Source organism: Scyliorhinus torazame, chromosome 9 (assembly GCF_047496885.1).
Source record: "Scyliorhinus torazame isolate Kashiwa2021f chromosome 9, sScyTor2.1, whole genome shotgun sequence".
Lineage (NCBI taxonomy): Eukaryota > Metazoa > Chordata > Chondrichthyes > Carcharhiniformes > Scyliorhinidae > Scyliorhinus > Scyliorhinus torazame.
The window spans coordinates 201011840-201033500 of NC_092715.1; the positions used below are offsets into that span (position 1 = coordinate 201011840).

Consider the following 21661-nt stretch of genomic DNA (forward strand, 5'->3'; position numbering starts at 1 on the left):
GCTCTCATCCCTCTGTTGATCTCTGCCACCTTCCGCAACTACTCGACCACCAAGGTGAACTGGTCACAATGGTGCGACAATGCCTTCTCTATCCCCTTCGGTTTCTCTCCTTGCTCCCGCACCACCGTCAAAGTCTTCACCAACTCCTCTCTCATCGGGGCAAGAGTTTCACCCACCATTCCTTCAGCGAGGTCATCATCTCTGTCCGATGCGTTTCAAAATGTTTTGAGAATAGCCACTCAAACTCCCCAGCCATCACTTCAGCCATCTTTTCCCCCTGTGACGGGCGCAGCCCCACCCGATGAGTTCTCTCCCGCCATCTTTTCTCCTGCTGAACTCCTCACCACTCTTGACGGTAGACTTTCGTTCACTCCCTTTCTCCCTAGGTTCTTTTTTCCGCTTGTTGACATTCTTGAAATGGCTCAGACTTTCCCACAACTTCTCACATGAAGATCTTCCCAAAAACTGGGCGTAAAGAGCATTAAAAAAGACAAATCTGGGAGGAGCCACTAAACATGTGACCTCCACCTACATGCCTTAACCAGTCCTCATCTGTAATTATAAATTATTTAATGACAGTTGAATGCATGCTGATGACTACACCTCTCTCCAAGAATCAAGCATAGTCTTAATATTGTAGAAGAGAGTTTGTGCCACTTTGGCTTTTTAGAAACAGGTGGGAAGCCCACTTTTACGGTCACAAAATGGGTACTGGAACATTTTGCAGACTTCATTTTCCAGATTATTGAAGTTACCATTTTCTGCCACTGGAAGGAGCACTTGCCATTTCAAAATGTAACGGCCAAAATCCGCTTGTAAACTAACACCAAGCTTGAAGTTCATTTAAGTACTTGATTACTTTAAGCTGTTAATTTCCTTTGCATTTGTATTTCAAAGATTCACTGGTCATTGGGACTAGTATAATGAATGAGGATTATACATTATTGTACCATTATGTAATTGTATAATTATTTGTAGTCTTGCAATCACAACAGTATTTTTTTAGCTTTGCTGTTGTAGCCTAAGTAACATTGTGCCTGAATTTGAAATAAATTATTTCTCTCTTCCTGTTGAAATAAATTGGTTTTGTGCATCCAAGGTACTGAAGTTTCCTTGAAGCAATCTAGAGCCAACAAGAGGGTACCTTTTATTAAACATAGCAATGAGTAAACAAAGGAGTAGGCAATTTAGCCCCTCATTCCTGTTCTTCCAACTCCATATACTTAACGTACAATGAATGTTCATTTATTTCAATGATGTGGAGATGCCGGCGTTGGACTGGGGTGAGCACAGTACGAAGTCTTACAACACCAGGTTAAAGTCCAACATGTTTGTTTCGATGTCACTAGCTTTCGGAGCGCTGCTCCTTCCTCAGGTGAATGCAGAGGTCTGTTCCAGAAACACATATATAGACAAATTCAAAGATGCCAAACAATGCTAGGAATGCGAGCATTAGCAGGTGATTAAATCTTTACAGATCCAGAGATGGGGTAACCCCAGGTTAAAGAGGTGTGAATTGTGTCAAGCCAGGACAGTTGGTAGGATTTTGCAGGCCAGATGGTGGGGGATGAATGTAATGCGACATGAATCCCAGGTCCCGGTTGAGGCCGCACTCATGTGTGCGGAACTTGGCTATAAGTTTCTGCTCGGCGATTCTGCGTTGTCGCGGGTCCTGAAGGCCGCCTTGGAGAACGCTTACCCAGAGATCAGAGGCTGAATGCCCTTGACTGCTGAAGTGTTCCCCGACTGGAAGGGAACATTCCTGCCTGGTGATTGTTGCGCGATGTCCGTTCATTCGTTGTCGCAGCGTCTGCATGGTCTCGCCAATGTACCACGCTTCGGGACATCCTTTCCTGCAGTGTATGAGGTAGACAACGTTGGCCGAGTCGCACGAGTATGTACCGCGTACCTGGTGGGTGGTGTTCTCACGTGTAATAGTGGTATCCATGTCAATGATCTGGCACGTCTTGCAGAGATTGCCATGACAGGGTTGTGTGGTGTCGTGGTCACTGTTCTGAAGACTGGGTAGTTTGCTGCAAACAATGGTTCGTTTGAGGTTGCGCGGTTGTTTGAAGGCAAGTAGTGGGGGTGTGGGGATGACCTTGGCAAGATGTTCATCGTCATCAATGACGTGTTGAAGGCTGTGAAGAAGATGACGTAGTTTCTCTGCTCCGGGGAAGTACTGGACGACGAAGGGTATTCTGTCGGTTGTGTCCCATGTTTGTCTTCTGAGGCGGTCGGTCTGGTTTTTCGCTGTGGCGCGTTGGAACTGTCGATCGATGAGTCGAGTGCCATATCCCGTTCGTACGAGGGCATCTTTCAACGTCTGTAGATGTCTGTTACGCTCCTCCTCGTCTGAGCAGATCCTGTGTATACGGAGCGCTTGTCCATAGGGGATGGCTTCTTTAATGTGTTTAGGGTGGAAGCTGGAGAAGTGGAGCATCATGAGGTTATCCGTGGGTTTGCGGTAAAGCGACGTGCTGAGGTGACCGTCCTTGATGGAGACGAGTGTGTCCAAGAATGCAACTGATTTTGGAGAGTAGTCCATGGTGAGTCTGATGGTTGGATGGAACTTATTAATGTCATCGTGTAGTCGTTTCAGTGATTCTTCGCCGTGGGTCCAAAGGAACAAAATGTCATTGATGTATCTGGTGTATAACGTCGGTTGAAGGTCCTGTGCGGTGAGTAGGTCCTGTTCAAACTTGTGCATGAAGATGTTGGCGTATTGGGGTGCGAATTTGGTCCCCATGGCTGTTCCGTGCGTCTGGATGAACTTGTTGTCGAAGGTGAAGACGTTGTGATCCAGAATGAAGCGGATGAGTTGCAGAATTGCGTCTGGAGATTGGCAGTTGTCGGTGTTGAGTACTGAGGCTGTTGCAGCACTGCCGTCGTCATGGGGGATGCTGGTGTAGAGTGCCGAGACGTCCATTGTGACGAGGAATGTTCCTGGTTCAACTGGTCCATGGGTGCTGAGTTTCTGTAGGAAGTCCGTCGTGTCGCGACAGAAGCTGGGTGTACCTTGTACGATGGGTTTCAAGATGCCCTCGATGTAGCCAGAGAGGTTCTCACACAGGGTCCCATTGCCTGAAACGATAGGGCAGCCTGGTGTGTTGGCCTTATGTATTTTCGGGAGGCAGTAGAGATCTCCAATGCGGGGAGTACGTGGGATGAGAGCACGTAGGGTGCTCTGAAGATCTGGATCCAAGGTCTTGATCAGTCTGTTAAGTTGGCGGATGTGTTCCTTGGTCGGATCTGCGGGTAACTGTCTGTAGTGTTCTTGGTTGTTCAGTTGTCGGTATACTTCTTTGCAGTAGTCCGTTCTGTTCAGTATGACAGTGGCCCCCCCTTTGTCTGCTGGTTTGAATGCGATGCTGCGGTTGGTCTTGAGAGCGCAGATGGCATTGCGTTGTGCTTGGGTGACGTTCGGGGCTGTCTTGTGAATGCGACTGATGAATCTGGCATTGACACGACTCCTGACGGCTTGAGCATACATGTCGAGTCTAAGGCAGCGGCCTTCCGGAGGGGTCCAATTCGACTCTTTCCTCTTCGGTTGCCGCACTGCAGATCTCTCGGTCTGCTGTTCCGGTTCATTGGTAGTCTGCTTGGGTTCGCTGTTGGCCTCTTGGGGTCTGTGGAAGAATTCCCGGAGCCTCATTCGCCTGATGAATTCCTCCGTGTCTGCCGCGAGACTGATGGGGTCCATTTTGGTGGTGGTGCAGAAATTGAGCCCTCTGCTGAGGACTTCGATTTTGTCTGGTTGAAGGGTGTAGTCTGACAAGTTGACAATAGATTTCCCTGTATTGTTTTCTACTGTGACAGTAGAAGACTGTCCTCCTCAGAAGACAAACATGGGACACAACCGACAGAATACCCTTCGTCGTCCAGTACTTCCCCGGAGCGGAGAAACGACGTCATCTTCTTCACAGCCTTCAGCACGTCATTGATGACGATGAACATCTTGCCAAGGTCATCCCCACACCCCCACTACTTGCCTTCAAACAACCGCGCAACCTCAAACGAACCATTGTTTGCAGCAAGCTACCCAGTCTTCAGAACAGTGACCACGACACCACACAACCCTGTCATGGCAATCTCTGCAAGACGTGCCAGATCATTGACATGGATACCACTATTACACGTGAGAACACCACCCACCAGGTACGCGGTACATACTCGTGCGACTCTGCCAACGTTGTCTACCTCATACGCTGCAGGAAAGGATGTCCCGAAGCGTGGTACATTGGCGAGACCATGCAGACGCTGCGACAATGAATGAACGGACATCGCGCAACAATCACCAGGCAGGAATGTTCCCTTCCAGTCGGGGAACACTTCAGCAGTCAAGGGCATTCAGCCTCTGATCTCCGGGTAAGCGTTCTCCAAGGCGGCCTTCAGGACCCGCGACAACGCAGAATCGCCGAGCAGAAACTTATAGCCAAGTTCCGCGCACATGAGTGCGGCCTCAACCGGGACCTGGGATTCATGTCGCATTACATTCATCCCCCACCATCTGGCCTGCAAAATCCTACCAACTGTCCTGGCTTGATACAATTCACACCTCTTTAACCTGGGGTTACCCCATCTCTGGATCTGTAAAGATTTAATCACCTGCTAATGCTCGCATTCCTAGCATTGTTTGGCATCTTTGAATTTGTCTATATATGTGTTTCTGGAACAGACCTCTGCATTCACCTGAGGAAGGAGCAGCGCTCCGAAAGCTAGTGACATCGAAACAAACCTGTTGGACTTTAACCTGGTGTTGTAAGACTTCGTACTGTGCATTTATTTCAATGGCAGCATAATATATGATCGAGTTCAAGATGGTGTTTGAAAGGGAAAATGTGAAACAGCTAATAGGAGTCTAGATTTGGGTTAAGATTGACTTCAATGGGATGAGACTGAGACTATCCACAGTAAACTAGGAAAATCTGTTAATGGCTAAAATGATAGATCAGTTAGGGGTGTGCAAAATGAAATTGCGTTACAGGTCTGGTTTATATGTTTGAGAGCTTTACTTGCCAAAAAAGAAAGCCATGAACAACTGAGGAAGCAAGAGGTTGCATAAAAAATTTTGTTTTAAATCACAAATCCTGGCAACTGGGAAGGAACAAATACTTAGTAACAAAACAGATAGTAAAAATAACAAAAATGTATGAAAAGAAACTTCCAGCTGCTGTGGAAAAAAATTGTGCACCCTAGAGGCACACCAAGGAAAACCATTTTCACCCTGCTCCTGTGGAACTATGATACTGGAGTGTATTGCAACTTTCATCACTAGAACCAAGGCAAATAGGACCAGCCAGTGCAAATTCCAGTGGACAAACTGGGAAAGATGCACTGTGAATGTAGATTTTCCCCTTGACAAACCTACCAATATAATCCATGAAACATGACTTCAAAAATGTCACTTTCAATGGACCTTCTGACAGGAGCCCTTTGTCCTTAATATGCACTATCCAGTGAATGAGCAAGATTATCTGTAATAATCTAACTAAAGAATTTGTAAATGTTCCCAGTCGTAATTTGTAGCAATATGATACAAAAGTTGTTGTGATGTCAGCACCAATATGTGTGTTGAGAAGAAATTTTTGAACCTAATTTGTCAGTAAAATAAAATGGTTGGGATGAAAAGAAGAGTTCAATGAATAAGTGAATAATTTTCTCAGACACAAATGTGTCAACTCAAATTTGAATTAAGTGAGAAGCTCATAGAATCAAATAATTTTACAGCCAGATGAGTGCCATTCTGTTCATTATTTCTACGTCGACTCTCAAAAGTCGTACCTTCACTTAGTTCGTTCTCCTGTCTTTTCTATATACATTTTACAATTTAATTTTTTTTTTTCAAGTTAATATGGATTTTGCTTCACCCACTGTTCCTGGTCAGGGCATTCCTTGTTATAACCAGTCCTCTGAATAAAAAGAGTTCTAAACTCACCCTCAATGTTCAATTTCTGCCATCTAATGAAGTGTCTCAGGATATTTTTCTAAATTAAAGTAATTATATCAACACAATTTGTTCTCAACTCACCAATTCATGGAAATAGAGTTTCTCAATTTACCTTAGTAACCTCTTTTATATCAATCCACTGTTAACATTCTGTATTCTAGTGAAAGGGAATCCTAGTTTCTCTATGTTCCAGTCATAACTAGAGCATCTCATCCCTGGCATGATCATGGTAAATCTTTCTGTCCTCTGCTGTTTCTTTGCCTTGTCATTTTTAAAGATAAGGCATCCAAAACTGGAAACTATGTTCTAACTGCCATAGGTTTGTTTAGTGTTAGAAATTACCTCTTTGCTTTTCTCCTCTTTTTTACTGAAACTTAGGATCCTATGTGCATTTGTTTTTACAGCTTTACCCACTTTTTATTTCATTTTTAAAGAATTGTGCCTCTACTTAAAGCATAAATGGTATTTGCCTTCATTCTTTCACTGCACCAACTAGGTATTTTTAATTAAAATATTTTTATTGACAACTTTTTCATTTAGAACGATATAATATAAAACCGATGCTGTAAGGTACAAAATATAACCGAAATACAGTCAACAGTTAAGAACACATCAACTAGGTATATTAAGCAATATTTTAGTCATGCAATATTGCTAAGAAGCAAAGCTTTAATAATCTACTGGTGCTTATGAATTGCAGGATGCATTTTGTGCTTTCAGTCATTGTATGCACCTCCTGTATTAAATTAATCTTATTTTCCTTCCTGAATGTTTTAACTTGTAGATTGGCCATCTCGATGAGGACTGCATTACAGAGTTATCTGTGTTCTTTAAACGCTCAAAAAAAAGTATGTCCAGTTTGGTTTCAGAGGTAAGAATTTGCCTCCCAGAGTGAATACTCCTTGTACGTAACATAAATGGTTCCTTGTATTGTCTTGGTTATTTAGAGTCCTGATAAAACCATTCTTTTGTACAGATTTATCTTTCATGCTACAATAGGGCAATTCCTGCCAATGTTTTATGTTGTGTTCAATATTAAGGGAGGATTTTTTGCGTTATCACAACCTTGTGGCATCTATTTTTCATAGTGAAATTTCAAGCGATCATGTTCGCTTACCGTGAAATAGCATGTCTGCTGTAGGAAGTAAGTTAGTAGGTACTTCAAGTAAAACTGAGTTTTAATTTTGCATTTTTAGCAAGGAGCAGTGGGCTATATCTTCAGCCATCATGTGTTTCATTTATTTCTGCAGCAACTAAAGCTCCATTTCATGTTTTGCTAATTATTCTGGGTCAGCAACAGAAAACTTCCATATTATTTGTTTGCGTTTGTTAATTATTGATTCATTCTGATACTAGTTTTGAATTTGCCAAAGCAGATTTTTGAAATGTAATTGCTTTACTGGATGTTTCCAAACATGAGTAACTGGTGCATGTGCAATCACTCAATATTAGTATGGTATGTTAATTGCTTCAAAGCAGTTTCAAGATAAAGTGACCATTTACAACTCTACACCAACTATATTTTTGACAAATCCAGACTGAAACCAGCCAACTGAGCTGGTTTCATTTGCCTCATTTACACTGTTGAAAATTCACAATTCAAATTATCAAATGATTCTATTTTTAAGCACTGAATTCCCATTTAAGGAATTCCGCCCAGAGTACCTTCCATTGATCAGTAATCTCCTGTGCCTCAGCCAGTTTCCAAACCAGTTCCATAATTTGCCTTCAATTCCATGGGCTTCAACTTTAGCTAACATTCTCTGATGAAGAACTTTATCAAATGCTTTCTATGAATAACATCCACAGACATTTCCCTGTCCATTAGCCTCTTGGAAAAAAAACTCAAATAGGTTTGTCAGGCATGACCTATTCATAAATTCATGCTGGCTTACTCTGGTCAATAGAAAACTTCCAAGGTGTCCAGTTGCTCCATTCTTAATTATAAACTCCAGAAATGCCTTGAGAACTGATGTAGGGTTTCATACAGATCTATTTTTCCCTGGTTTTCCCCTCTTACCTTTCTAACGTAATGGAGCAACATGTGCAATTTTCCCAATTTAAAGGAAGGATTCCAGATTAAGAGATCTTTGGAATATTATTGTTATAACGATATGTGGACAGATGTGTAACTAAAGGGTTAATCACAACACTTAGCTGTGGCACTACCATTAGAGGGCACCACCAGACCACACTATATAACTGAGCTCCCAAAGGATCTTGGTCTCTCTTTCCACACAGGAGTAGCTAGACAGCAGTAGTATAGTATACAAAAGAGAAAATGCTGGAAAATCTCAGCAGGTCTGATAGCATCTGTAGGGAGAGAAAATAGTATAGTATAGTAGTATAGTATAGTTAGATCACAGCCTAGATACCACGTGTAGTTCAGATACAGTTTATATAGTTATATCTCATTACTTTATTTCTAGAGTTAGTTCAGTACAGTGTGGAACTCATTTATGCACTTATGAACCTCCTGCACTGTAAATTCTATGAAATTTATTAGTTTTATCGTTACTTAATAAATTTGTTTACTTTACATCGAAGACACGTGTATTCTTCAAGACCATCTGCAACCAGTAACGACAGATATTATTTTAACCAAGTGATACAGCAATAGTTTACTCACCTATGTCCTGTAAAACACTGGGGCGGAAACCATCTAGTCCTGGAGATTTTCCATTCGTTAGTATTATTACTTTTAAGATTATTATTTTGCTTGCATTCATTTTGTTGAATCCCTGACCCTGATTCAATGTTAGTTTCCTTTGGTTGACCAGCATAGTGATCACTTCCTGTACTGTAAATATTAATGCAAACACTTGGAAGTATTGTGAGCTGTGAGGAAATGGTGATCGACTTGGAGAACAAAAACAAGCTGGTGGAATGCGCAGACACTTGGCAGATGAAATTTAATGCAGAGAAGTGTGAAATTATTCATTTTTATAGGGAGAATAAGGAGAGGAAATACTAAAGGGTGCAATTTTAAACAGTGTGCAGGAACAGAGGGACCCAGGGCTATATGTTTCTTGATCATGCTTTCAAAGAATGCTATCTGTGTCCCTGATATTGAATCTCCTACAAATGGTGCATTGCATTTGCTCTCCCCTTTTCACTTTTGAACCAGCTTCGTGCTCCAAGTGCCACAACTGTCCTTCTGATGTTCTTCATCCTTATCCTCAGGTAGCAAATATCTGAATAAATATGATCAGTTTCTCGGCATCCTCATTCTTTATCTTACCTGGATTCCTATTGCACTGTACACTCTATCACAACAAGCCCATTCTGATCCACAAGGTGTGACCAAAGTCAGGAGCAAAATGTGCAGATACTGCTCCCTTCCATCATTCGTTGGAGTATTTCTAACTTGCACTCCAGTTCAATGTCTCTGAGCCAGATAGATTATAGACAGAGATATACAGCAGATGTGTTCACTCTGATCCAGTTGAGCTCAAGCTCCGTTTAGATTTCTCCAGTACCACTCCCCCAGACATCATAACAACTTTGCACCAAACATGGGCAGAGTTGCATTCCATAAGTGAGATGGCATTGACTGCCCTTGGCAACAAGATAGCATTTGACCGAATGTGACATCAAAGTGCCTGAGTAGATAGAAATCTGGGGAAGCTCTCCACTGGCTAAAATTATGTATAGCACAAAGGAAGGTAGTTGTTGTTGTTGGAGGCCAATCATTTCAGCCCCAGGATATCACTGTAGGAGTTTTTCAAGCCTGTGTCCTGGCCCAACCATCTTCAGCTGTTTCACGACTGCCTTCTCTGCTTCGTAAGATCAGAAATGGAGATATTTGCTGATGATTGTAGTGTTCAGTTCTATTTGCAATTCCTCGGACAATGACACTGTTCGTGCCCGCGTGCAACAATAACTGGACACATTCAAATCTGTGCTAAATGACTAGTAACGTTCATGCCACAAAAGTGCCAGGTAATGAATATCTCCAGCAAGAGGATCTGTCCAACTCCTCCTAACATTCAAAAAGATTCCATTATTGAATTCCCTACCGTCAATATCTTGGGTGTCACATGATGAGAACGTAACTGGGGAAGCTACATCAATATCATGTTAGAGGCTGAGAATTCTGCAGAAGGTAACTTACCTCCTGACTATGTAAAGCCTGTCCACCATCCACAAAGCACAGTTCAGGAGTCTGATGAGATATTCCCAACTTGCTGGATAAGTACAGAGTTGACCACATTCAAGTTTGGCATCATTCAGTTCAAAGCAGCCCATCAATTTGTACCATTATTCACTGGCTCCACCTCCAGCACACAGTATCTGCAGTGTACATCATCTACAAGATGCACTGTAGCAGCTTACCAAGGCTTCATTGACAGTCCAAACCAGTGATCTCTATCAACTGAGAACAAGGGCAGTAGGTACAGAACACCATCTATGCAAGTTCCACTCCAGCTTCACACCATTATGACTTGGAAATGTATCTCCTTTCCTTTGTCGTTGTTGGTTCCAAATCCTGGAACCCAGTATTGTGTGTACCTCCACCACAGAAGCTGCTGAAGTTCAAGAAGGTTGCCCATCACCAGCTTCTTCAGGTCATTTCAGGATGGCCATTAATTGCTGGCCTTGCTAGTGATGCCCAGATCCCATGAGCAAATTTTTAAAAATTCTGCTTAAAGTTGTATCCAGCTGTGTGAGGTTGAGAGAGTGTATAGACTGGAGCATGGTGCTTCAAACTAGCAGCTCTGTCATTGCACACAAATTGGCATCATGATCTGCTTGCTCTGCATACTTACAGTGAACAGAATAATGTGTGCACAGGCACTACCCCTTTACCAATATACTTTCCGGTGCACCACATATCAGAGTTATATGCGTGCACCACATGCCATTTTGTAACTAAGGAACCTCATTGCACCCAACAAAACAGATACCATTGAGCCCAATTTTGCCTCCACCCTCCAACTGTGCAAAGGTTCTGCAAAATTCCTCCTTTATTCCCCTAAGAATAAATCTTTCAAAACTCCATCTTATAAAACAAATCTGTAGTTTGTCATAAATATTAATCCTTAACCAGGTAGTTCCATTCCTTGGAATGTCACTTCCATACTTTCAGCTGTTCAAGAACCAGGATGTTGAATATTCAAGATTCTCTATTTATCCTTTCATGTTTGATGCCATTCCTAACCAGAGACTTGTCCAACTTCTCAAAATAAAATGTTGAGGGGTACAGCTTTCACTGTGATATTTTCTCCCACTTAAGTAATGTTGGGTGGGCGGACAGGGCTGGGGTGAAGATTTTCAAACCATACTCTAGATTTTGTGTTATCTGATAGCTATTGTAGATGTGCCTTTAATAGCAAATCCAGCAGAGATCTACATTTAATTTGAATCTAATTTTTATTTGATAAACGATCCTTTCTAGCTTCAGTTATACTCGGGTTTTTTTAGAAATGAAAAATTCAGTCAACATTCACAAAGCAAATAAAGGTTCAGATGGGCTGTACTACAGTAGAAGTCATTTCAGGAGAATGCAACAAAGGGACATTTGGTTTAAAGAGATGAATGTTCAGTATCAATTCCCTTGATGCCCTAAGATTCAGCTTACTGAGTTTAATGGTTTAATGAGTTGGTAAAATCCTACCAATCCTGTTTACAGGAGGATGCTATGGGATATTTAGGTGTAGCTCTATTTGCACGCTGAATTGAATCTCAGAACTAACTCGAATACCAACAGGTCAGAAGTTAGCACAGAGTGATCAGTTAATCAGTGCATAATGGCATCCATTTAAATGTTCTGATTAAATTGCTTCTGTTGTATTAAATGATAAATCAATTATACGCTGCTCAGGAGTGTGATGAAGTGTTATAAGTGCCCTCAATAAATGCATTTAGACATGCTTAGTTTTTATAGGAAACTTCTTTGAGAATTTGATACTTTTCCCTTATCCAACAGCTCTTTTTTACCATTGGTGACCCCCCCACCGGTCTGTGCCAGTGAATGACACTATAACTAGTATGCAAAGTTTCTAATGCTGGAGTTTGCTTCAGAGTAATGATAGTAGGTGATTTCAACATAGCCAATATTAATTAGGATAGTCAAGAGTGTGAAAGGCTTGGAGGAGGCGGAATTCTTCCAAGTGCATCCAGGAGAGCTTTTTGAGCCAACACGTAGAAAGTCCTACAAGAGGACTTGACCTAGTTTTAGGGAATGAAGCTGGGCAGGTGGTAGCGGTGTCGGTGGGGGAGCATTTTGTTGAAGGTAACCATAACTCAGTAAGCTTTAAGGTAGCTATGGAAAAGGATAAAAATGGACTGGAAATAAAGATTCTGAATTGGGGGAAGGCCGAATTTAATAAGCTAAGATAGGATTTAGCGAAAGTGGACTGGGAGCAGCTACTTGTAAGAAAATCTACATCAGAGTAGCGGGAATCATTCAAAAAAGGAAATAGAGAGAGTATAAAGTCATCATGTTCTTGTAAAGGTAAAGGGTGGGACCGAAATGTCGAGAGAATTCTGGATATCAAGGAAAAACAGGATTGGATCAGGGGAAAAGGGAGGCTTATGGCGGATACAGAGGGCTGAAAACTCTGGATGTCTTGGAGGAGTATTGAAAGTGGGGTGGGGGGAGTTTTAAAAAGAAATCAGGAGAGCAAAGAGAGGACATGAAAAATATTTGTGGGAAAATAAAGGAGAATCACAAGGTGTGTTATAAATATATTGAGGGCAAGAGGGTAACCAGGGAAAGAGTACGGCCTATTAGGGACAAAGGTGGCATCCTGTATGTGGAGCTGAAAAACCTGAGTGAGGTATTAAATGAATATTTTGCATCTATGTTCGTTATGGAGGACTAGGTTGGTTTCGAAAGCAGGGAGGAGGACTGTGATTGAGAGGGAGGAGGTAATAGCGGTTTTAACTGGCTTAAAAGAGGATAAATCCCCAGGCCCAGATAAGATGTATCCTAGGCTGCTGTGTGAGGCGAGAGAGGAGATTGCAGGGGTTCTGACATTCATTTTCAAATCCTCCCTGGCCAGAAGACTGGAGGACTGCTAATGTGCTACCGTTATTCCATAAGGGAAGTAGGGAAAAACAGGTAATTGCAGGCTAGTAAGTCTAACATCAGTGGTAGGGACAAATTTGTGACTGGAAACCTGTTTCCAGTGGTGTACTGCAGGGTTTGGTGCGGGTCATCGCTGTTTATAGTGTAAATTAATGATTTAGACAGGAATATGGGTGATATGATCATTAAGTTTGCAGGTGACACAAAAATTGGTTGGTAAATAGTGAGGAGGAAAGCTATAGATTACAAGGCGATATAGACAGGATGGGCAGAATGGTGGCAAATGGAATTTAACCCTCAAAATTGTGAAGTGATGCATTTTGGGAGGACTAACTAGGTGAGGGAATACACAATGGACACTAGGAAGTGCAGAAGACCAGATGGAACTTGGGGTGCATGCCCATAAGTCCCTGAAGGCATCAGGACTGGTCAATAATGTGGTTAAGAGGGCATATGGGAAACTTGCATTCATTAGCACAACATAGAACATAAGTGCAAGAGGATGTGATTCACCAAGATGTTGCCTGGGCTGGAGCATTTCAGCCATGAAGAGAGGCTGGTTAGGCTGGGGTTGTTCTCCCTGGGCAAAGAGGCTGAGTGGGGCCTCACTGAGGTGTACAAAAGTACAGCGATAATAGACAGGAAGAAAGGTTTCCCCTTAGTTGAGGTGTCAATAGCCTGGGGCCGTAGTCCAAAGATGTGCAGGTTAGGTAGATTGGCCATGATCAATGCACAGGGATAGGCTCACCCTCCCATCCTATGTAGAGTGCTCTTTAGGCAGGTCGGTGCAGACTCGATGGACCGAATGGCCTCCTGTACTTTAGGGATTCTATGGATTTAGGGTAAGGAACAGGAGATTGAGAGGGGATTTGAGGAAAAACCTTTGTACCCAGAGGAGGTGGGGATCTAGAACTCGCTGCCTGAAAAGGTGGTAGATGCGGGAACTCTCAACGTTTAAGGGGCATTTAGATGAGCACTTGAAATGCCATAGCACACAAGGCTGTGGACCAAGTGCTTGAAAATGGGATTAAAATAGATAGATGTTTGATGGTCGGCACAGACCAGTTGGGCCAAAGGACCACTTTCTGTGCTGTAACACTCGTTAATAGTCCTCTCTTTTCCAAAATGTCTCCTCATTTCACATGAACCCTCAACGAGTCTGAAGCATCCTAAGGTATTTTTATCTTTGCTTGTAACTTCGAGAACTTCATTGTTAAATATGCTACGGACAACTATAATTTTAATAAAACTATGATTTTTCCTGTTCAGTTGCTAATCCCTTTCAAAGGCTGATACTGGCTTCTTCTGTCAATTATTTTTCTCGCTCTGCTGTTCTAATGCTCCAGCTGCTCGTGATCCAAAAGGATTTACCTCCATCACCCATTCTAGCGTACTATAATGGCCACACATCAAGTTTTATTCTTAACCAATCTGTCAGATCTTCTCACTGAACTTCAAAGACCTACGCTCCTGAGGTAGCAGTTCCAACAAATATATAAATTCCAAATTTACCACCTTCACCACTTTCTTCTCTGCTCTGAGTGCACCCTGGACGTATTTTTAGCTGCAATCAAAACCAGATTCATCTCTTGGTTCCTAACTTTTAACATCTAGAATTTTTTACCCTTTTCAATCTCTCCTTCATCTTGTAATCTATTGGCTTACTTAATTGTCATTGACTCACTACTTCCTATTTTAACACACCGTTTTAATCTTTTCAACTTTGGTAATCTGCATGACAATTACTGATCCTTTGACTTTGGGTTCTCAAAAGAAAAGGACTAAAGTGATCACAAAGATAATATTCAACAGCCAAATGTGCTATTAACAGCAATGGTTTTCTCAAAACTTTTTAAGTTTAGCTGCATATTCTTTTGTTTAGTGGAAATATGACAAAATAACGGCTGCCTACCTGCTACTGTTACATAAGAAGAACCATGGCAAACCTGTGCGCTTGTTCTCTTGCAATGCTGAGCATAGTATGCCTTCTACACCTCTAGGGGAACTGAAGGTGAGATATCCATTTTTCAAACTTCATAACTGAATCTAAACAATAATTTTGTTCACAATGTAAGTATGATTAAAAGAATAAAGTCAACTTTTAAAGATAATACGCATGTCACCACTTTTAGAAGGAGGGATCTAATTCAAGTTTTAAAACTTGGGGTCACTAATTCTCAATTTGAGGTCTCTACGTTACCGCACACACATGCACGTTCAGCGACATGCATGCAATTTGAAGGAAAGATTATGAAGCCAGCACTTGCGTTTCAACAAAAATGAGGATAGACTACTTTTAAGAGATGTGTCATTTGTAGGTGCAGTTCCCTCATCTATAGAAGAGCCACTGTTGCAGATTTGACTGAGTTTCAGACATTGTCAACTTTGCACAATTTAAATCAACCTAGAATATTCTCATCAGCAAAATGTTTGCAAAAGCTGAAATTGCTAGGTTCATTCACCTGCTCTTTAATTCCCATTTGAGACGAGGGTTTGAAACAAACTGTCAACTCTACAAATAAAATGCTACACTAAGGCTCTGCATCCTTTGTTTCTATGCTTCCTCCCAAACTCTAAGAGCTTTTCTGAGATCTAAGATTATCGTTTGTAACTTAACACAATGATATCAAACTCTTTTAAGTTAACTAAAAGTAACCATACTACTTGCTCAATTAAAAAAGCATGCATTTAGTTTGAGCTTCACTATTCTAATCAAGTTTGAGTTTAAATTCCAATCTCAACTTCCAATCCAAGGGCAGCATGGTAGCACAGTGTTTAGCACAGTTGCTTCACAGCTCCAGACTCCCAAGTTCGATTCCCAGCTTGGGTCACTGTCTGTGTGGAGTCTGCAGGTTCTCCCCATGTCTGCGTGGGTTTTCTCCGGGTACTCAGGTTTCCTCCCACAGTCCAAAGATGTGCAGGTTGGGTGGATTGGCCATGCTAAATTCCCCTTTGTGTCCAAAAAAGGTTAGGTGGTGTTACAGGGATAGGGTGGAGGTATGGGCTTAGGTAGGGTGCTCTTTCCAAGGGTAGGTGCAGACTCGATGGGCCGAATGGCCTCCTGCACTGTAAATTCTATGATTCATCTACTTCTTTCCAATAGGAAAGCTTAGTTGTTTTCACTGCTTCAATGTTTTTGGGCATTTAACTAGAGAGTGAAATTAAAGGGTTAATAAATGGGCTGTGGTATCCTTCATGGAAGAATGGAATACAAATCTTCAACTTATTACCTGTGAGATCTTGTCATCATTGCGGGGAGACCCTTGCTGCCTCCTGTTTGGAAGGCCTGCCAAATTAAGGGTCTTCTCAGGCAATTAACAGGCCACTGGCGGGCCTGGTGTTCAGTCAGGATCCTGGAAACCTGAGAGCTGCTGACCAATCAGAGGCTGGTAGCTCTTGTTCAGCAGTGCCAAATGGGAGGGTGGCTGTTGGCAGAACTGTATCCACCAGTGGCCCAGGCTCATGGAGCGACTAAAGCCAGAGGTGAGTGGTGACACCAATGGTTTTGTGGGGTGGAGGTTGTGAGGAAGGGATGTCGGCAGCAAGGGCAGTGGGTGTCTCTTGGCAGACTCTTTTCCCACAGGTTTGCATGTAGTGTTTCCTCCATGCCGACAGGCCCACCCGCCAATGGACTAATACTAGCAGCGATAGGAAGAAGCCCTTATTCAGCCTTCATTGCCCATCAAGGACCTAATTGGTGGTAGCAGTGGGAGTGCTATCCACGTCTTTCCCACCAAGGCTTTAATCAGGGCGGAGGTGGGAAGGTGGTGGGGTCTCCATCTGGCACCATCCCAACTGATTAATTGTGCCTTCCCACCTCCAAACGTACCTTGAGGGACAGCATAAAACACCGCCCCTGTTATGTACATTTGAATACAGATGATAAATGTTTATGCTGTCGATGTAAGAATTACAAAACTAGATTTGAAAATAGTATTAGCATGCAGGTTCTAAATGAAACCTTTAGATGTACTTTTGGAAACTGGCATTGAAAATGTTAAACTGTTTCTGTCAAAGTGCCGTTTAATTTTTGTTTTGAAACACTTTATCTTCTAATTGTTTTACCAGTACAAGAGCAATGTAAATTATGAAAATCCGGAAGATAACGGCCACTATGTGTGCAGATCGGTGGAATTCACAGATGAATGTGCCCTCTCTGAGCATCTGCATTTTGCAGCCACACCCCAAGCTGTGGAGGTTGGCACAATTTTTCCAGTTTCTTTATAACATTGTATCACTTTGCCAAAACTACTTGCACATTCAAAACTATGCTTTACGAAAATAAAACCAATTTTTTGAGATACAGGGGAACACCATATCACCTCCAAAGAACTCTTAAATTTCGTTCTACCATTTTAACAATAGGAACGGAGTTATATATATTATGCACATTGCTCCAACAGTATTTTGTTTCTAAAAAGATCAAGCAATCCCATCTTGCCAATTTATAAGGTTCAAAATGTTCACACCCATCGGACAGTATACACAGCACTGTCACATTTGACCAATTCTCACTCATTTATGGAACATTGCTGTCTAGATTCAATTGCAACACATGCTTGCAGAAGATTGGGATTGGTCCTGACAATTGGTGTTATTGGGCCTGCATCTCTCAAACATGCATTATTTTGGGTTGCTGCCATACACAAAAGTTTTAAAAATGAAGAAAAATTGACTACCTTCAGTGGTTGTCCTCATTCTTTATACATTTTAATCACACTAGGGTTTCACTCCTTCGTAGTATTATTACAGTTAATATTAAATAATTAGCGAGTTTCTATTTCGCTTCAGGTCAGAATGAAATCCTGTGGTTTTATTCAAAACATAGGGCCAGATTCTCCTCCAAAATTTTAAAATTAATTTATGGCGGGTTTTTCAGGGAGTTTCCTGCCTGTGAGTTCCTCACCGCTATTCAATGACTTAGTCACTTTTTTGGGGCCTTGGGGAGTTTCTCACCAGTTTAGCCCATACTTAGAATTTTTTTTTAGCACTGGTGAGCTGAAATCTGAGATCGGGCTGTCATTTGGGGAGCTGAACTCCGAAATCGGGGGCTGGATTCCCCGACCCCCTGCCGGGTTGGAGAATCGCCGGGGGCTGACGTGAATCCTGCCCCCACCGGTTGCCAAATTCTCCAGCACCGGATATTCGGCGGGGGCGGGAATCGCGCCGCGCCAGTCGGTGATGGGCCGAAGTCCCGCTGCTGGAATGCCAGTCCCGCTGGCGAGAATCAAATCACCTCTCTTACCGGCGTCGCGGGCGGGCTCCGGGGTCCTGGGGGGGGGGGGGGGGGAACGGGGCAATTGGCCGCAGAGGATGCCCCCACGGTGGCCTGCCCCGAGATCGGGGCCCACCGATCCGCGGGCGGGCCTGTGCCGTGGGGGCACTCTTTTCCCTCTGCCTCGGCCACAGCCTTCACCATGGACTACGCGGAAGAGACCCCCCCGCACATGCGCGGGGATGACGTAAGCAGCCACTGACGCTCCCGCGCATGCGCAGACTTCCGCTGGCCGGCGAAGGCCTTTCGGCCCCGGCTGGCGTGGCGCCAAAGGCCTTTCCCACCAGCCGGCGGCGCGCCAACCACTCCGGCGCGGGCCTAGCCCCTCAAGGTGAGGGCTTGGCCCTTAAAGGTGCGGAGAAATCAACACCTTTGGGGCGGCCCGACGCCGGAGTGGTTCCCGCCACTCCATCACGCCGGGACCCCCCGCCCCGACGGGTAGGGGAGAATCCCGGCCCAGGCTGCCATTTAGAAAGGGTGCCCCGATCTCTCTCTGAGCTTGTGGGTCCCCCACATCTCCACCCATGGGCAATGTCACCACCCACACACATGGGCACTACACCACAGCTCCCAAATGAGGATGCCCCGTTATGGGGTCCCTGCTTCCCCCCCCCCCCCCCTTCCTCTTCAGGCCCACCCAAGTCCCCTTACAACACCCCTTTCCTTCTAGGACCCCCGCTTACCACCACCAACTACCCAGAGTCCACTATTTGCCTGCCCTGCACTCCCCCACCCTTCAAACCCCCCTCCACCCTCACTTTATAAACATGGCCCCCCCTTGCCCCCGGACTCTTGGCAGTGCCACTCTGGCACTCGGGCACCCTTGCACTGCTACCCTGGCACCCAGATAGTGCTCCTGCTGGCTTGGCAGTACCATCTGGGCATCTTGGCAGTGCCAGGTTGGCGGTGTCAAGGTGCCCACATTCCAGGGGGAGGGCCAGTGAGCCCCCTGCACTTACCCTGACCACCCTGGGACCTCCGGCGGCCCAGGAGATCCCCAGATGCCGTTCCGCCTAGTCCACGTTTGTGTTGACCAGTACTGATCGGTGCCCGGCTGCAGCCTCACTGGGGAGTCTGAAGAATCTTGGGAGGACGCTGGATTACGCACAGGTAGGTCATAAGTAAGTTTACGACCTATTTCCGTGAGCGTTATTTGTTCACACCCATTTGGGGCGGGGTTCCGTCTCCGACGTCTCATGGGGTGTTGGAGAATCCCAGGAGGCACCTAGCCTGTCGGGAGCCTTGCTGCAAGCCTTTCCCTGCATTCTCCAGCTGCGTTACGCTCAAGCGAGAGCCCAACGTGGCTGGAGATTCGCGCCCTAAGAAACCAGGTGCCATGTGCAACATCTGCCAATTTGCTTGTTTGGCATGTTTCCCTACAACCTATAGAGTAATATATGGAGCATTTATATAATTCAAACAAGGCAAATAATCTGCCAGCTTGATATTTTACTGCCATTTGTCATTCAATCTCTGGTGCATGTGTTCATCACTCATTTCTTAATCAGAAACGTGGTGTGTTTAGTTCTTAAGTAGTCTGTACAAATTCATGTTGAAGTTATTTGCCTTTTAAGTGTTGAACTTTTAAAACATTTTTTTAGTTTGAGATTGAACTCCAAATGACATCAGTCCCATTGGAATGTGCAGTGTGAAAACCCATCGTTTCGAAACCTACAAAATGGAGCCTAATTAAATTTGTTAGGGAACATACAGCTGCTGCATCTATTTATCAAAGGAGGTGTCTGTTGTGTTATGCTTCTTCATGTAGCATAAGCTGCTTCCTTGTATGCTCTGACAAAGGAAGGTTCAGACTTGGAGATCAGTTTAACACATTTATTGAACAGTTAACAATTCTCCTACTTGAATTCGACTCTCCTGCTATAGTAACTCAGTCTAATTAACCAGTCTGCTCCAAGCCATGTGGTGGGTGTGATGCTTCTGATCTGCCCCTGTCCTTCTCTCTAAGTGTCACCTGTGGAAAAAGAAAGAGCATGTGTGCCCTGTCCTTTTATATGGGTTGTGTAAGTGCCCCCTTGTGGTAGTGTCACCTCTGGGTGTCTTGACTGTCCACTGGTCGTGTCCTATTCTGTGTGATCATTAACTGTATGCCTGCATGTAAAGATGTCTCTGGTGCTCCCTCTAGTGTTTACTTAGTTGTAGTGTATCTACATTAACCCCTTGTGTATTTACAGTGATGCATATCACCACAGTGTCTTTGTGTCATGTGTTCCATGCTGCTTTGTTAAATCTAGGACTGTACAATGGTATGCCAATGTTATTATTCCTTTGTAATCCATTATTTGCAGCCATTGGGTTTCCTCCAAGAAAATGTTGCCAATGACTAAACTTTCTTTGCCTTTGTACTTCAGCGAGCAAGATGTCGATCACTTAAAGATTCTTCAGAAGATAATTTACGATCTTTCAGTAAAACAAAGCATGCTTCAAAGAAATCTGAAAACAAAGAAAACAAAATGCTGATGAAAATAAATGTCAAAACCGATGATCACTTTGTGCATCCTGAAGCCAAAACACCAGTTGTTAAAAGCTATGAAAAGAAAAGTCTGTTCACGCCCAAAGAAAATGCAGATATCCATTGTAAAGGTAACTTTTGTTAGGTGTTAAAATCTTAGATTTTCATATCAGTAGATTGCAAGTGTAATAAGCCTCCTGCACAGCTAGATGCAATGTTTTTCAACTTTAAAAAAAATGTAATGGTTCTAATTTTGACAGCATAGCAACTACTATTAGCAGGTAAACCATTTAATGGCAGGTCCAATATCCCAATAAAAAGCTTGCACTTTATATTGTATCTCCATTTTGCGACAGTTACCTAATGCACAACATTAAAATGAGTTGACCTGGAATTCGGGTCACATTTTCATCTGAGTTGCCTGCTCTATTAAAACCAATTCATGGTAACCTTTACCACTTCTGGTCATGTTCTGTTAATCATACAAGAGGTTGATCTAGAGCTGCCTGACCCTAGAAGGCCCACTACTGTGTGTGTTTGCAGCACATTCAGCCAATAATAATTTCTGCCCCCTTCCCTGGACTTGACCTCAAGCTGGAAGTGCTGAATCCCATTAGTCAATGGAACCTACTTTACAGGAGCAGTCAAGCAAGGATAAGCAGAAACAAATTTAGTATGGAAATAAGGGACTTGAAAAAGAACTGTTATTCAAGAGAACATTGATATGCCAATCAGGAAATTTTCTGGGAATTATTGTATGTAAAGCTATCGAACTGTCAGCCCGGTTCTTGGATTCAGAAAAGCCAAATATGATATCAAATAACATTAATAGATGAAAAGAAGATATTGTGTTTTTGGTATACAATGTATTGGTCAGATCTGGGAATGGTATTGGTGGATTTTCTGCAGTTACTATTTATAACAAAATTGTGA

General features: G+C 43.2%; 1 protein-coding gene across 5 annotated transcripts in view; it reads left to right on the forward strand.

The window, feature by feature from the left end:
* melk (maternal embryonic leucine zipper kinase) overlaps positions 1–21661 on the forward strand; it is a 145610-nt gene that overhangs the window by 99618 nt on the left and 24331 nt on the right. For all 5 annotated transcript variants that reach the window (XM_072516978.1, XM_072516980.1, XM_072516979.1 and 2 more), the window contains 4 exons: positions 6735–6821; positions 14866–14994; positions 17052–17180; positions 20628–20859. In XM_072516978.1, the coding sequence (XP_072373079.1) occupies positions 6735–6821; positions 14866–14994; positions 17052–17180; positions 20628–20859 (577 nt within the window). The remainder of the gene's footprint in view (positions 1–6734; positions 6822–14865; positions 14995–17051; positions 17181–20627; positions 20860–21661) is intronic.